Source organism: Triturus cristatus, chromosome 2_1 (assembly GCF_964204655.1).
Source record: "Triturus cristatus chromosome 2_1, aTriCri1.1, whole genome shotgun sequence".
Lineage (NCBI taxonomy): Eukaryota > Metazoa > Chordata > Amphibia > Caudata > Salamandridae > Triturus > Triturus cristatus.
In genome coordinates, this window is record NC_140581.1 from 36,700,413 (window position 1) to 36,718,524 (window position 18,112).

At 48.3% G+C, this 18,112-nt stretch overlaps 1 protein-coding gene across 1 annotated transcript in view; it reads right to left on the reverse strand.

Moving 5' to 3' along the window:
- Positions 1-18,112, reverse strand: part of LOC146863666 (long-chain-fatty-acid--CoA ligase ACSBG2-like) — a 386,688-nt gene that overhangs the window by 124,296 nt on the left and 244,280 nt on the right. Inside the window, exons 6-7 of the mRNA XM_085627762.1 lie at positions 16,536-16,656; positions 397-477 (exon numbers count right to left, since the gene is read on the reverse strand). Of these exons, the coding sequence (XP_085483888.1) occupies positions 397-477; positions 16,536-16,656 (202 nt within the window). The remainder of the gene's footprint in view (positions 1-396; positions 478-16,535; positions 16,657-18,112) is intronic.

Below are 18,112 nucleotides of genomic sequence, written 5' to 3' on the forward strand. Positions count from 1 at the left end.
TAAGATGCTTTTAGGAGGGCTTTATTTTATTAAATTTCACTTCTTGTGACTTATGTAAATGTTAACAGCTAAGTGACTGTACCCAGTATATTTTCACATGTGGCACGCCATGAGGTAGTGGGTTCATAAAAGAGAACACATTGACAATCACTAGTCCCTTCGATGTGTGGAACTTGGATAGATCTGCTTGTAGTATGCATGGGATAAGCAGGTGAGGTGTCAGAAAGAGCACAGGGACAATAGAATGCTGTCCCAAAGTAATTCTGGTTACTATATGATGCGTATTTGTACTCAAGAGCAGTGCTGCACTCTTTAAGGAAGCACCTCCTCATACTCTGCTCTGTGTGGGAGGTAGTGTGGATAGAGAAAGAAATAAGGGCTATGGTTCTGCCTTACCGTGTAGAGGTTGGGCCTCTTCTCCATCAGCTCATCATGGTATTGTACAATAGCTTTGAGATGAGGCAGCTGGTCCTGGATCTAAACAAGACAGACAAGCAAACAGTAAAACATCAATCAAGCACCTGATGGTGAAACAATAAGAAACAGCTCTGTAGTGAAAAATAATGCCTTTGATAATTATGAAAATAAACTAAGTTTTTATTCAGCATACTTACCAGAATTAAAATGCTGTAAACTGAGAATGAAAGAAACTAATTTTACCGTCATTACAAGAACTACAAAGTCCATTCTTAATACATTCTATTAAAGATGGACCTTCATTGGGTAAACTCAATCTATAAACACATGTAGAGTTTGTGTGCCGAAGGGCTGTGAACACCCCACCTGATCTAAAACTTATGTGGTCAATAGACAGCAAAGCCACACAACAGCAAGCAACAATTACTGACTAAGCCCTGGAAATCGATAGTCTAAACACAAGCATGGTGCACACCAGCTAACATTACACTCAGTTTCTTGTTAAGTATTAGCCTGGGCAACAGGTGATCTCATATAATCTGCTGACAGTGTACTGTGTGTGGTATTTAGCATCCTATGTACACCTGCTGGAGCGGGTTATGCAAAAATTTGTATACCCACCCCATTTTGCATGTTGTTTTATTAATTAAATTGATTAATTAATTATAATCGAACTAATGGATTGGAGTGATGTGGAAAATATTTACCAACCTTACTAATGTATGAATTATACGTGGGATTCGCATCTGCAGGGCTTAATTAATACGTGAACTAAATTTCGTACGCATACTAATCATAGACAATTAGAATATTGCATGATATATGTCGCTTTTATGATGTTTTTGTGATTTGTGCTTTATTTAGTAAGTATAAATCGCACTGTTGTTTTGGCTAGATAAATACATACACATATGGGTATTAGCGAGGGAATAACATTTAATTAGTCATTTCTATGTATTAATTAAGTTTTTGTGTTTCTTTGCTTAAGTTGACCATTTTGGCCTATCGAAAGATGGCTGCCTTTGGTGCCTAACCCGACTGCCAACGCTGAACAAGGCTTGGGTGAAGTGCGCCTGCGCTGACAACAGATACATAGTGGCCTGGACCTGACCCCAGATGAACATGTACCTTTCAAGGACAGCCTGGGACGTCGTCCAAATATTCCGAACAAAGACTGTTGTGTGAACCGGAACTGACAAGGGTCATAACCCAAAAGACACTTTCGTGAGAACTTAAAAGGATGATCCCTGATTGTCCAATCAGCGAACTCGGATGTCTAAAACTTTGATACATTTGATATTGATTTTATTATAAATTATGGTAGAATAGAGAGGTGGGTGCTGGTTCGTTTCTGGCCTTTCTCGATTTCCTGACGTTATGCTGACGGAGAGGACGGTGACACTGCAGGACAGATGTTAGCCTGAATCTTTGACGGACTGAATTATTGCCCAAACTCCTGATGAACTGATCCTACTAAAATTGATGGCATAGATTTGCGAAACTGCCAGATCTGACATAGACGACTTTAGCCAGAATAGGTAAATATGAATGGCAACTTTATCAAATGAATGATTTAAATTGCAATATTAATATACATTTGGATTTGAACATCTACAGAAATGAGTTGGGTTGTTTATTCATTGAAATGTGTTAATGAAAAGGTTAATTAGAGAATTAGAAATTCACTTAAACCAGCAACTAGCTGATCAGTCCCGTTTTATGAGAGGAATACCAAAGGTGAAATCAGGGCCTAATGAGTATCAGAAGGTTGTGTAGATTTGATGCTCATCAGGGTAGATTGTGATAATTTTTTTCCCTCTCTCATTTCCAAAGGATAATCGCCTCCCACACGGACTGATGGTGAGTGAATGTTGGTGTTATGGGCCCCACCAGCGAATGTATGGATAGTGTGTGTATGTGAGATCTTTTGGTCCCTGACGGTAGAGAGGGATTTTGCACTCCACGCTGGAGCACACCATCCCCAAGGATTTACATTGCAGGTAAAGTCATGTGTTCCATGATAAAGAAAAGGAGTGGGAATTTGCTGGCTGCCTGGTAGAATTTACAATACCATAAACCACCGTGTTGCCACAAAAGTATATGTTTTGTCCAGTTTTCTGCTGTTGCATTTGGCCACATGCACACATATCCCAGATTGCAATCCACTAGACATTGATTACCGTGTAAGCCAAAAGATTCTTATATGGTGAGCTCTAATGAAAGCTCTTTACTTCTCTAACTAAGCACTGTATGTGGCCCAGTCAGAAGGCAGGATGCATTTTTAATGAAAAATGTACTTTAGGCTAGGTCTCCATAAGATTCAGAGGTATCAGTCAATCAATGTTACCTAATATTTCATGTCGTTGGGGCCTAGGCATTGCTGTACAGCTCATTGAAATGCAATGATCGAATATTAGAGATTTTCCTCGTATTGGGCTGTGAGGGTGAATAATTTTATCTTACTCTCGAAAGTTTTGTACTCAGAGGCCGATAACTAGCACAACACTGCTTCATTCGTGTGAGGGGTTTAACAGTTCAAAGATACTGTGAAAGCTCAGAAGAAAACAACGTGAACTCAAACGTTGCTAAATCTGCCTCTTATTAGGCGAAAACAACTCAGTCATAAATACACGCAGCTAGGCACAGCATGTCTTATAGTCCAGAGCAGTTTGAGATGTTAAGACTAGAGTGCCACACGTCAGTGGTTCTAAGAGTGTTCACAAAGTGCCAAAAGCAGTTTGTGCATAACATGGAGGGTTGGGTCCATAAAAAACGAGCACCGGATGCGAAAATACTGTGTCTGGAACAGCTCTGTCCTGGGATGGTTTGGTGGTTGGGGGGTGGGACCCATCATCAGAATACTGTATTTGGGTACAACTCAGGGGATGCACTGGCATGCAGTCAGACCAGTGGGTGGACTGGCCACAGGAGGGGTGCTGGACATTGCAACGCTAACTATCACACTGCGCATGCACATGCATGGGGATAGAGAAGACCCACAAACTGCCTTCTATGGCACGCCTCCATCTTGGGATGGCACTTATATGATATCTCAGATAAGGCTGTCCTATCCACTAACATTCAGATACACACATATCACATACATCTCACACTCACGGGAGGAATGGAGTGTGGACTGTATGGATTGTGCTAAAAGGGCCTGGGAGCTAGCCTCACTGAGGACTGGGACTGTACTGAATAGCTTTAGTCAGCTGCCCCACACTGCCAGTTCTAAAGAAAAGGGGGTTAATATCCTTATGGGGTCAAGGGGGCAATAGTCATTCATGGTGAAACAAGGTGTCCCCGATCTCTAGCAATGTTGTGACTCCTCTACTGGAGAGCAATACAACACAATCATTGTGGATTACCTGTTACAAAATGAGCCCCCTGGGGAGCAGAAAAGCATGGCAGATTACAGCCAACGGCATCACAAGCAGGGCACCACAGAGGTACCATCCTAATGACCTCTGCCCTTACATGCATCTTTTCTGATTGGTGCATATAAATGTTTGCCATAACTTCCTGTATCAAGCATGATTGGTGCCTATGAATGTTTACCAATCCACCCTTCATGAAGCACGTTGGATTTGGGAGCCGTCACTTGGGACTCATTTGTGGAACCAGTTTGCTCTTGGAGCAGACCACGCATTTGCTGGCCCCTAACGCTGTTGCAGGGGCCCCTGGTTGTGTCACAAGCCTTCTCTGACAGTCTGGGCTTTTGTTTTGGTGCCTGCTGCTGGCTCTCAGTGCCGTCACAGTTTTTGTGGAGGCCTGAATTGAAACAAAGTAGGATTCCAGTACCCCACGAGTGGCTCCTGTCCATGGGTGGGCTCTTGTCCTGGTAGCATTCTCCTCCTTGCGCCACTCTGCCCTGAGCCTGCTTTCACATCCCTCCCTCTACAGGCCCTTGTACATGTTTCACTACCTCTTTTCCCGGTAGTTCTCAGTCACCTGCTGATACCTAGGCACCTTTGCTCCCACAGATGTTTATCCAACCCAGATGTGATGCTCGCCGGCACATCTGAGGTATCACTGCTCATGAACAGCTCTCCTAGTCAGATCAACATGTGTGAGTTCACCTCTTGGTGCTTCGCCCTTTGCTTTGGTTCTCCTGTGGAGCATTAGGCTCTGTGGAATCGGTCTGCTCTTAGCTGTCCCTCCTTCCATGGTTGAGGGTTGGAAATGACCCCTCATCAATATATATTCTCCTGGTTAGTGGCTGCTGTGTGGCAGTGGCATATGGTTTTTGTCTTTATCCATGGGACCGACCCCATTATGGAAAATTCATCAGTTCCCAACTTGGCTTGGTTGTGACTGTGTGTGCAGGGGTGAATGATAGCCGTCCTCCAGATGGAAGCCTTGATTGCAGGACATGATGGGGAGTTACTTGTCATTATGATAAATAAGGCTGTCAGCAGGTAGCTTCCTCTCTGGAGACCACTTTAGGATATTTGATAGGATCACATCCACATTCGGTGTGGACCAAACATACTCCTGGTTCAAAGATCTGAACAAAGACAGCTTTCAGGATCCTTTGGCAGCACCAGTTGTTAACTCTGTTAGGACCTGTTTACCTTCAAGTGTCAGTGGGTGCATTGAGTCGACCATGGCAGATCATCACAACTTTAAATGCTTCTGGCTCGTCTTGTAGGGTGACGGATGCATAACGAGAGCTGGTAGTTCTAGGCAAGTTAGTCTCATACGCAGAATTACATTGACTTTTAAACGGGGGAGAATCTTGCCGCTGTTGTCTCCAATGATTATGATGGTGGGCTATTCCCTTTCCTGTACTGACACTTACCCCTGCCAGGAGTATGTTTGTATATATCCAGGATGGGAACATTTCTATTCTAATGATGCAGTGGGTGTGCGCCTGCTTTTGTATGGTGGCCCACCCTATAATGCCCTGTGCTGAAACCAATCCTAAATTTGCAACTATATGATCTTCGCTTTCACAAGCGCAATTTGTAAACCAAAATGAACATGTGTGCACCTATAGCTCACGATTCTGAGTGCCCGCATGGAACCAGGGGCATGGCTACCATCGGTGCAGCCAGTGCAGTGCACCGGGTCACAGAGGTGGGAGGGGCCCAGTCTGCTCTGCACCAGCAGAAGATGCCAGTTCTGCTTCTTCTTTCAGACACAGTGCATACCAGAGCTTGGCTGTGTTTACTTTTCAGAGGAAGGAGTACACAGGAAGAGGAACAATAAAGAAGTGAGAGGAAAGGGATGAAAGGAAAGAGATGGTGAAAGAAGGCAGAAGACTCAGGAAAAGGTGACAGAATGGGAGAAAGAAATAAGGTTGCGTGAGAAAGAGAAAGGAGGAGTAAAGTGAGCAAGGGAAAAGGAAGAGAAAGGAACCAGAAATAAGAGACAAGGGAGGAAACAGAAGAGGATTAATGAGAGTTAGAATAGAGGGAATAGAGAGACTGATGAGGAGGATAGAGAGGAGAGCTTTCAATGGATAAAGGAGATGAGAAGAGAGCAGGGTGGGTGAGAAGGAAAGATGAGTAGAAGGAGGGACTTGGAGACCTGTAAATTACATTATTGCGTGGACAGTGATGCCGCGGACCAGGACTGTGATGGGTGCGCTGCACCTCATTCATAGCAGTGTTTTACCAGCTGGAGTCCTAGTCCAGGCCTCATTGCCTGGACTAGGACTCATGACCCCCCAGGCTAAGCCCCACAGGGAGCCACAGCACCCGCCACTCGCATTCCCTGCAGCCAGAAGTCGTATGCTAGGGCTTCTGACAGCACAGAATGAGTGGCCCGCTGTTATGGGCCCAATATATAGGGTAAGTGGCTACCTAGCAGTGCGTCTGTGACCATGAGCATGAGTGGAGACAATTCTAAACCTGTTTTAAAAACAAACAAAAAAATATGCAAAGTCACACCGTCCACCACTGCACGTCCCCGCTAGCTACAGACTACGACCAGTTCTGCGCATCTCACAATGCCAAACAGATTTGGGATGATACTTACAAGGTCTATACCAGAAGATCTCCCTGCCACTTTACCTCTAACCTATGCCTGCTCAGGACCATACCTTGTAAACAAAATATCCCATAATGGACAACCTAGTGCAGTAACCAGCTAAGTGGACTATGAGCATAAACCATACCAAAAAGGGACCTTCAAAGATGCTCAAAGCTTCCAGCTTACTAAAAATCATACCATTATAATATAATGGGGTAACCCAAAAATGTTCACGGACCTGGGTATCGATCGATATAGAAAACAGTTGGTCCTAGACTTACTTATACTACAGTTCAGTTGTAAAGGCATTCATATTTTGAAAAACTCATTAGATATGCATATGATTAGCGTAAGGTCATAAATGCACACCAAGTTCACTGTATTAGCCTTCATACAGTATGGCAATTAATATCTGACATATGATTGTACCCCCAGGTGGTCGCCCCTCCCCTGTCCTGAGGAAGACCCACCAGCAGAGGATGTAACTTACCCTCCATGCACCTTGGGTCGAAACGTCAACATTTTCCCCAAGTGGGCCTGTACCTGATACCAGCCCTGCCCTGCCCATACCGCAGATGATATGTCCCTGTGCACCTTCTGAAAAATTTCTAATGCCAAATGGAATAATCCGTGAGGGGCAGGCCCAGATGTGAAATGGTGTCAATGTAAATTATAGCCTGTTTGCTATGATGTACAACATTTACAATGGATTATTTGTTGAATGTACCCCGACTTTGACTCCCTTCTTTCTTATCTGTCTCACACATGAGCATGCTTTCCCTTTCTCACTCCCTTTGGAGCAACCTTTTCATCTCATTATTGAATATGGTGATCTATGTACCAAAAAGTGATTGAAGATTAAAAGAGTCACTACCAATGTTATATTGAGTGCCGTTGTTGTCTTTTGAGGATGCAAACATTTATATATTTGTGAACTTGGTGTACATTCATGGCCTTATGCTAATCAAATGCATATCTAATGTGTTTTTCAAATTATGAATGCCTTTACAACTGAACTGTAGTATACGTAAGTCTAGGTACAACTGTTTTCTATACTAAAAATCATAAACTGCGTGACTATCTCTCACACTTCTTCAAACATCACACTGCTATGCGCTGCGTCCCATACACGACAACCGCACCTTGGTGAACCTCACGTACAACATGGAAACACCTCCCACATAGGATAAAAATAAAGACAACATCCTTCCATTCACACATCCTACAGGCTGTAGTGTGCTCCCCATGTGGGCCAGTGTTTTAGCGCACCACACAGGGTAAGTAAGTATATGATGCAATACAACCCAATACAGCTGTAATAAATTCATAGAATATTATTATTATTATGAAAAGATTTTATAGAGCGCGTAGTCACCCTGAGGTACCCAGCGCTAAAGATCCCTACCTCTGTGGGTTGGGCGGCTGAGAGGGGGGGACGGCAAGTTTCAGAAGGAGGAAGGTTAAAATTAAGGGAACAGGTGAGCTTTGAGCCGTTTCCTGAAACGTAAGTAGTTGGGATCTTTTCTCAGGTCTCGGGGGAGAGCGTTCCAGAGGCGAGCAGTGTGGACCGAGAAGCGTCTTCCACCCGAGCGGGCTTTCTTGAATCTGGGCATGATGATAAGGGACTCCTTGTCCGATCGAAGGGATCTTCAATCAATCAATCAATCATAGGCATTTATAACGCGCACTACTCACCCGGAGGGTCTCAAGGCGCTTGGGGGGGGGGGTCCGCTACTGCTCGAACAACCAGGTCTTGAGCTTCTTCCTGAAGGAGAGGTGGTCTTGGGTCAGGCGTAGGTCGGTCGGGAGGGCGTTCCAAGTCTTGGCGGCCAGGTGGGAGAAGGATCTTCCTCCTGTTGTCACTCTGTGGATGCGGGGGACGGCGGCGAGGGCGTGACTGGTCGAGCGGAGGTGGCGTTTGGGAGCGTAGAAGTTGAGGCGGCTGTTGAGGTAGGTCGGGCCTTGGTTGTGTAGGGCTTTGTGCGCGTGGGTGAGGAGCCGGAAGGGGATTCTTTTGTTGATCGGGAGCCAGTGCAGGTCTCTCAGGTGTCTGGAGATGTGGCTTCGTCTGGGGACGTCGAGGATGAGTCTCGCCGAGGCGTTCTGGATCCGCTGGAGTCTCTTCTGGAGCTTGGCGGTGGTACCGGCGTAGAGGGCGTTGCCGTAGTCCAGTCGACTGGTGACGAGGGCCTGGGTGACCGTCTTCCTGGTCTCGGTGGGGATCCACCGGAAGATCTTACGTAGCATGCGCAGGATGTTGAAACAGGACGAGGAGACGGCGTTGACTTGTCTGGTCATGGAGAGGGAGGAGTCCAGGATGAAGCCCAGGTTGAGTGCGTGGTCTGTCGGTTTGGGTGCGTTGCCCAGGGCGGGGGGCCACCAGGAGTCGTCCCAGGCGGAGGGTGAGGAGCCCAGGATGAGGACTTCCGTCTTGTCTGTGTTCAGTTTCAGGCGGCTGGTCGTCATCCACTCGGCCACGTTTTTCATCCCTTTGTGTAGGTTGGCTCTGGCGGTGGCGGGGTCGTTGGTCAGGGAGAGGATCAGCTGGGTGTCATCGGCGTAGGAGATGATGTTCAGGTTGTGTTGGCGTGCGACGGCCGCAAGGGGGCTCATGTAGATATTGAAGAGGGTGGGGCTGAGCGAGGAGCCCTGAGGGACGCCGCAGATGACTTCCGTGGCTTCTGATCTGAACGGGGGCAGGCGGACTCTCTGTGTCCTTCCGGTGAGGAAGGAAATGATCCATTCCAGTGCCTTCTCCTTGATTCCGACGTTGCTGAGGCGCTGCACTAGGGTGCGGTGGCAGACAGTGTCGAATGCCGTGGAGAGGTCCAGGAGGATGAGGGCCGCTGTTTCTCCGTTGTCCAGCAGGGTTCGGATGTCGTCGGTGGCAGCGATGAGGGCGGTCTCGGTGCTGTGGTTGGCCCGGAAGCCTGACTGGGATGGGTCGAGGGAACCAGTCGTCTCGAGGAAGGCTGCCAGTTGCTTGTTGACGGTCTTCTCGATGACTTTGGCTGGAAACGGGAGGAGCGAGATGGGGCGGTAGTTCTTGAGTTTGGTGGGGTTCGCCGTTGGTTTCTTTAGTAGAGCGCTGAGTTCGGCGTGCTTCCAGCTCTCAGGGAAGGTGGCGGTGTCGAGGGAGGTGTTGATGATGTCCCGCAGGTGGGGTGCGATGACAGCGTCGGCCTTGTTGAAGATGTGGTGAGGGCAGGGGTCGGTTGGGGATCCGGAGTGGATGGAGTTCATCGTGCTGATGGTGTCTTCGAGGTTGATCGGTGTCCAGGCGTTGAGGGTGGTGGTGGGGGGCGTTGGTTTGGTCGTGGGGAGCGTTGGTTGTGTTCTGAAGCTGTTGTGTATGTCAGCGATCTTGTTGTGGAAGTAGGAGGCGAGGGAGTTGCAGAGGTCTTGCGATGGGGTGATGTCGTTGGTTCCGGCGTTGGGGTTGGAGAGCTCTCTGACGATGTTGAAGAGTTCCTTGCTGTTGTGTGCGTTGTTGTCCAGCCGGTCCTTGAATGCTGTTTTCTTGGTGGCGTGGATCAGTTGATGGTGCATTCGGGTGGCGAGCATGAGGGTAGTCATGTTGTCCGGCGTTGGGTCTCTTCTCCAGGCTTTCTCGAGGGCACGGCAGTTCTTCTTGGAGCTCTTGAGTTCGTCGGTGAACCACGGGGCCTTCTTGCTTCCGGGTCTGCTGGGCGGGGTCCTCAGAGGGGCGAGCTCGTCCGCGCAGGTGGAGATCCATTTCGTGAGGTTGTCGGCGGCTTGGCTGGGGTTCGGTGAGCTGGCGGGAGGGTGCTGGCTCAGGGATGCGGCGAGTTGTTCGGCTGTGATCTTGCTCCAGCTTCTTCGTGCAGCCTGTTGCTGGTGGTGGTGGACCGTGGTTCTTTTGAAGGTGAAGTGGATGCAGCTGTGGTCCGTCCAGTGGAGTCCAGTGGCGTGGCTGAAGGAGATGTCTTTGCTGGACGAGAAGACGGCGTCGAATGTGTGTCCGGCGAGGTGGGTGAGGGTGGTCACCAGCTGCTTGAGTCCGAGGGTGGCGAGGTTGTCAAGCAGGGTGGTGGTGTTGCGGTCGTTGTTGTTCTCCAGGTGGAAGTTGATGTCCCCGAGGAGGATGTAGTCAGCGGAGGGGAGGGCGTGCGGGCTGATGAAGTCGGCGATGTCTTTGCTGAATTGAGTGCGTGGTCCCGGGGGTCGGTAGATCAGGGTGCCTCTGAGGGTGGTCTTGGGGTCGGTGTGGATCTGGAAGTGCAGGTGTTCGGCGGTTGTCAGGGTGTCGTCGGCGTCGGTCGAGATACGGATGGTGTCCCTGTGGATGATGGCGATGCCTCCTCCAGTCTGGTTGTCGCGGTCTCTCCGGATGATCTTGTAGCCCTCTGGGATGGCGATGGCGATGTCGGGCGCTGAGGAGTCGTTCATCCAGGTTTCCGTGAGGAAGGCAACGTCAGGAGCTGTGGTGTCGAGGAGGTTCCAGAGTTGAACGGCGTGTCTGTGGACGGAGCGGGTGTTGAGCAGGATGCACTTGAGGTGGTTGCTGCTGGTGTTCCGTTTGGTGGGTGCTGAAGCAGTGCAGGTCCGGATGCAGGAGAACTTGCAGGACTGGCAGGTGAAGGGTCCGTGGGTGCGTCTCGGAGTGGCTCGGTAGCACCCGGGGGTTCGGCCGGTTTTGAGTGCGTTGAGGGTGGCGGCATCGTAAGTCCGGCGGGTGGCGTGGCCTCTGCGGGGGCCAGGGGTACTGGTGCTGGGCGCGGTCCAGGCACGGACGGGCGCAGACGGGCTTACCTTTGGCACACCTTCGGCGCTCAATCGGTGCTCCCGCTGCGCGCGTCCGCTGCGCGGTCGCTCTGGAGGCGTCATAAGAGGGGAGCCGGGAGGGAGGGTCTGCGGGGAGGCGGGGAGCGCGGGACCCAATCTGCGGGCGGGGGGGTGGGGTCTCGTTGGTAGCGGCGGGAAACCTGGGGGCTCGGCGGCGGCTCTGAGGTGGCTGGGGCGCCACTCGGCGGCCCTGTGGCGGCTTGGGCGGCGCTCGGCGGCCCTGTGGTGGCTCAGGCAGCAGGTGGCAGCAGGAGGCTCAGCAGGTAAGGAGCAGGTGGGAGGTGTGGGGGCGACCAGGCCGAGGGTGCAGTGGTCACTCCTGGGGCAGTGGTGAGGGTCCCCTTAAGAGGGGAGCCGGGAGGGAGGGTCTGCGGGGAGCGCACGACCCAATCGGCGGGCGGGGGGGCGGGGTCTCATTGGTAGCAGCGGGAAACCTGGGGGCTCGGCGGCGGCTCTGAGGTGGCTGGGGCGCCGCTCGGCAGCCCTGTGGCGGCTGGGGCGGCGCTCGGCGGCCCTGTGGTGGCTCAGGCAGCAGGTGGCAGCAGGAGGCTCAGCAGGTAAGGAGCAGGCGGGAGGTGTGGGGGCGACCAGGCGGAGGGCGCAGTGGTCACTCCTGGGGCAGTGATGAGGGTCCCCTTAAGAGGGGAGCCGGGAGGGAGGGTCTGCGGGGAGGCGGGGAGCGCGGGACCCAATCGGCGGGCGGGGTCTCGTTGGTAGCGGCGGGAAACCTGGGGGCTCGGCGGCGGCTCTGAGGTGGCTGGGGCGCCGCTCGGCGGCCCTGTGGCGGCTGGGGCGGCGCTCGGCGTCCCTGTGGTGGCTCAGGCAGCAGGTGGCAGCAGGAGGCTCAGCAGGTAAGGAGCAGGCGGGAGGTGTGGGGGCGACCAGGCCGAGGGCGCAGTGGGGCTTTGTAAGATTTTATGAATTTTCTAAGAATCGGAGGGCCTTGATTCTGCAGTAACTTATGCGCCATGCATAAGACTTTGAAAATCACTCGTTCCCTCACTGGGAGCCAGTGAAGGAGCTTCAGAGCAGGTTTGGCTGAAGCTCTGGCCGGGGTGTTAGTGAGGATCCGGGCCGCCGCATTTTGGATTTTCTGAAGTTTATTTAGGGTTGCTTCAGGTGCGCCCAGGTAGATTGCGTTACTATAGTCGAGCCTGGAAAGTATGAGGCCTTGGATAAGAAGTCTTTGCGATGTGGGTGGAAGTAGGGGCAGGATCTTTCTCATAGATTTCAGTAGTACGAAGCAGGTACCGGCTACTTTTTTGGCCTGCGTGGTGAATGAGAGATCGGCTTCGATCCATACTCCCAGGCTTTTTACTTCCTGTTTTGGGTCTGGGGGGGGACCCAGACAGGGTGGCCAGATGTTCAAGGGAAGAGTGAGACCTTTCGGACCCAGAAGAAGGATGTCCGTCTTTGATCCATTCAGCTTTAAAGCTGAGTTGTTCATCCACCCTTGTATCTGCGTCAAGCAGTTGAATAAGTCCGCAGGTTGTTGACTGGGGTGGGATAGGGAGACGATTAATTGTGTGTCGTCCGCATAGCTGACGATGCTCACTCCGAACGGGGTGACAACCTCCTCCAATGGGGCCATGTATATGTTAAACAATGTGGGGCTCAGGGAGGAGCCCTGAGGCACCCCACATTGGAGGGGTGTTTCGGAGGAGCAGGTGTTATTCTCCCAGATCTGAAAGGAACGTTGGGCCAGAAAGGAGGAAAGCGAGGATAGAGCAGTACCTTCTACTCCTACCTTCTTGAGCCGTTTGATCAGGAGTTGGTGGTTGACGGTGTCGAAGGCCGCGCTCAGGTCGAGGAGGATCACTGCCACTGAACCTCCTTCGTCTAAGAGTGCTCTGGCCTCCTCCACCACCGCCAGGAGGGCGATGTCAGTGCCCTGTCCTGGGCGAAAACCTGTCTGCGAGTTTTTTAGCAGATTATTAGATTCAAGAAACTGGGAAAGTTTCTTGTTCACCAGTTTCTCGGCGATCTTGCTGGTCCCAGGGAGGAGGGATATTGGTCTATAATTAGCCAATTCCGCTGGATCCAAGGAGGGTTTCTTTAAAAGCGCTTTAACAACTGCCGCTTTCCAACTAAGGGGGCGATTCCCTGTTAAAAAGACGCGTTAATAAGATGGGTGAGGGGGGGGATAATGATGGGAGCTACTTCCTTGAGGATCCGTAGCGGTGCGGGGTCCCTAGGAGATCCGCTTTGAATATGGAAGGTCAGCTGCTTTCGGGAGGGAAACACATCCCTATAATAGAAACACATAAGCTGATCAACAAATACTGAATGAATGAATGAATGAATAAATGAATGAATGAATGAATGATTGAATGAGTCATGCAGAGTTTGACTGTGGAGGCAATGGGGATTCAGATGAGCATGGCATAATCTTTGTGATTTATCTGAACAGACAAGGGTGGATCCTAATTAGGCTGGTGTAAGTAGGAATCTAATTAAATATCGTAATTAACCGCACCCTCACTAGCCATAGATTAATCATTATTTTTCACTTTGAGCAAAATGTGGAATTTATTCACCATGTTGCGCCAGAGTATTTCAAAGAAAAACATCAATTTCAGGGGCGGCTTCTCCATTAGGGCTCGGGGGTTGCACCCCTCTGAAATTTCTGCACATTTACCTAAAAAAATATTGAATAGATTTATTTATTTAGAGGTACAATCATATCTCTAAACAGATTGTTGTATTTAGTTCTGGGCTGTCTGTCCCAGGATGCTTGCCCCACCTCGATCTGAAGCAGGAGATGGAAGGTAGGCAGTAAATCAACTTTCCGCAATTTGACGCTGAACTTTCTAAAGCCTTGAAAAGAGGGTGCTGAAGAGGAAAGAGATGAGGTTGAAGTGTGGAGATAGACCTCCTAGGAGTGCAGAAAAAAGGGTACACATATCTAACATAAAGTGCACATAACTGAAGGCCAATCCTCCTTCCACAGGGCTCAATATTATTTAATTCACAGTCTCACAATTTTTAACATTGAAACTTTTCCAGTGTTAATTATTTGTAACAAATCATTGTAGTAACTCATTTTTCATAAACAGCTAACAACAATTGACAAAGAGAATAGAACTGGCAATTTTAGGTGTATGTTGGTTGTTGTATTATATATCTGGATGCAATAACATTTCAGAGAGAAACCAAAATACAATTCGGGCAGCACACTAAGAGAATCACAGAAATGTATTTGACATGTTCTCTTTTAGAGAGCCCCCACTTTTTTCATCCCACTTTAAGGCCTGTCTGCACATATTTCTATATGACGGATTGCAGCTAGCCGCTGCGGGTGCTTCACGATGCCTGGTTACTGCATTTTATTTCAAAGTCGATGGCGAATACAGTGTACAACGCTAGGCAAGCTCACATTTTAAAGGGCCTCAAGTTGTCGTAAGTCGATGGCGAATACAGTGTACAACGCTAGGCAAGCTCACATTTTCACGGGCCTCAAGTTGCCGTGCTTGCAATTTTCACATTACAGCCTCTGTTGAACATATGAATGTAGTTCAAAAATAGGTCAGTCTATAATTTTTCAAGTCTAGGTGTTCCCACTGTTTTATAAACCTTGCTTTCTCACTAAATTCATTTGCTTTCAAATGCACCATTTGCCAATCCTTTTTTGTTTTTTTTCTCATCAGAGGACCCCCCCGGTTCCCAGGTTTGTCCATTAGGCTTGCTCATTTTGCTCGCTACATGAAAATCATGTCCAACTTTTATGCCTCACTATTGTCACCAGCCGCCACTAACACCCAATGAGATTTTTTAGAACAGTTAAATTCAACACAATTAAGAAACATGTTCACAATGATTACACAATTAAATACAAAATTATATATAATGACATACAAACATAAATGTAAATGTTGATTGTGAAATAATTGTTTTCGAATATTACAACTTGAGGAGTCTTGCAGTTCATTTCAACAGAGCAATAGAATGTTTGCATGTTTAATTGAGGAGCAGCATGCACCAGGAGACTGTTTTAGAGATCTTCAACCCTACAATACCTTGGTGGACAGGCTAAAGAGTGAGCCGGATAATAAGACCCAGATTCATCATTGGATAGCGTTGCCCTCGCGTCACGGACGGTGCCACAAGGGCAACACGTTCTTTACGTCATATTTGCCAAGCAATCAAGGCCACCGTGCGTTACTCAGCCCTGGGAAGGCGTTCCATGGGTGGAGTGCGAGTGTTTCCACGCATCCTTCCATGCATTTTGGCGCATTACCAGATTTACCAAGACTGGCAAACCCGAGAATGCATCAACATTGTACGCCTTCCTGATAGAGGCGCAACAAGGAATAATATATTATAATCTCCTCGTTGTTTCCTCTTTCGAAGTGGGCTGCACTCTGCAGCACATTTAAAAAGTGCCTCTAAAGATTATTTCTGTGCAGGAAAATATCTGTTCTTGCACAAAAATAATCCTGCATGCAACACAGGCATCCTTGCACCATGACGTAAAGGTACCTGCGTTGGCAATAGGCTGCACTTACTACCCCATTAAAGTGAGTGAGCCGGACTGCCCTTTCCATTGGATGCAGCACAGCGTGTTGTCTTGCTGCGTTGTGTGGAGTCAGATAATGAATCTTGTCCTTAGTATGTCACATTATACAACACATTTTTCAAGGCATTTGCGGGTATAAGTCTCGCCAAGTTGCCAAGTAAGTCAGGGGTATCCTCTTCTGAGCTATGTAGAAGAGAGTTGTTTCATGTTGTCTTTTGAAGTAATTTTTGATTCTCTTTTTGCTTGTAGAGCACAAAGATGTATGCCAGCTCCATCACTGGTATTAAAAGCACCTTTACCATATGAACCTGTATTTACCTAGTACGCAGGTCTTAAACATTTCCTTTACAGTGTTGACCTTTTAGTGCTCCGAAACCATGTTTGGGCCCCATACTCAAGGTGTGCTCCACTGGTCTATATTCCAAAACCGAGTGTGTTACACTACCTCAAAGGAACCTCACAGTGACAGCACTCAATACTTAACAGCAGAGACCCTGCACAAACATCATGGTGAACCCCAACATATACTCTGCGGATTACGTAAATGTGGCCTTTCACTTGAAGATAAGACTGCTGTCTGATTCGTTATAATCAGCGCAGGATCAGCACCATGGACAGGCACAGTGGTCAAGTCAAGAGCAGTGTAAAATAAGTGTGGGTGTAGAGTGGGTGCTACTGGTAAAGAGGGTAATTTTGAGCTTGCACCACCACTTTATGACAAGTCCCCCATACCTCATCACCCCTTCATGAAACTGTACACCTTGGATAATATTCCTGACGATGAGGCGTGAACGAGCGGGCAGTCGAGTGGCTAGCTCACCTGCAGGATTTTCTCCAGTTGGTGGTGATTCTCCACCACAAGGATGTTGGCGTCAGAGTTGCTGGCCACGTACCGACAGGCTTCCGGCGAGCTTGTGGTGTAAATTCCAACAGCAAAACCACTGCAAGTAAAGAACAGTGAGAGGCTGAAATGAGAGGGAGCCTCAGTGTTAAAGTATTTATGCAGTAAAGGTTTAGCACTGCCTTCTTTGAACCTAGGACCGTGTGTAGTGGCATCCTCTTGAGCCTGTGCCTCTCAGATGCTGATGGCTAAAGCTGGGTGTGGGTCGAACACAGTGCATCATTTACAGAAGACATCCTCTCTTGGATGTATGACGTTACAACGCATACTTTTACAACGCATGCACTTACAACGCAATTTTTACAACGCAACATCCACTACAACGCATTCCATTACATCGCATGACACTACAACGCATTTTTAAAAACTACCTTTACAACACATTCCATTACATCGCATACTACCTTTACAACGCATACAATTACAACGCATAATATTACATTGCATTTAAGGTAAGTATTGGATAGTATAGGGGTAAAAATTACTATTCTAACTCCAGGGGGTGCAACAGTAGGGTAAGTGTTGGATAGTATAGGGGTAAAAATTACTATTCTAACTCCAGGGGGTGCAACAGTAGGGTAAGTGTTGGATAGTATAGGGGTAAAAATTACTATTCTAACTCCAGGGGGTGCAACAGTAGGGTAAGTGTTGGATAGTATAGGGGTAAAAATTACTATTCTAACTCCAGGGGGTGCAACAGTAGGGTAAGTGTTGGATAGTGTAGGGGTAAAAATTACTATTCTAACTCCAGGGGGTGCAACAGTAGGGTAAGTGTTGGATAGTATAGGGGTAAAAATTACTATTCTAACTCCAGGGGGTGCAACAGTAGGGTAAGTGTTGGATAGTATAGGGGTAAAAATTACTATTCTAACTCCAGGGGGTTCAAAAGTAGGGTAAGCGTTGGATAGTATAGGGGTAAAAATTACTATTCTAACTCCAGGGGGTGCAACAGTAGGGTAAGTGTTGGATAGTATAGGGGTAAAAATTACTATTCTAACTCCAGGGGGTGCAACAGTAGGGTAAGTGTTGGATAGTATAGGGGTAAAAATTACTATTCTAACTCCAGGGGGTTCAACAGTAGGGTAAGTGTTGGATAATATAGGGGTAAAAATTACTATTCTAACTCCAGTGGGTGCAACAGTAGGGTAAGTGTTGGATAGTGTAGTGTAATATTATGCGTTGTAATGGTATGCGTTGTAAAGGTAGTATGCGATGTAATGGAATGCGTTGTAAAGGTAGTTTTTAAAAATGCGTTGTAGTGTCATGCGATGTAATGGAATGCGTTGTAGTGGATGTTGCGTTGTAAAAAATGCGTTGTAAGTGTAGTGCGTTGTAAAAGTTGCGTTGTAAAGGTTGTTCCCCCCTCTCTTTGTACTGGCACCAGGTGTGCACTGGCCTTATATGGAGATAACCTACGAATGGACAGTTATTAAATATGGAAAAAGTAGAGGCTTCATGGGACCTGGAATTCCTGAGCTGGTTTGGTGGAGGCTCTG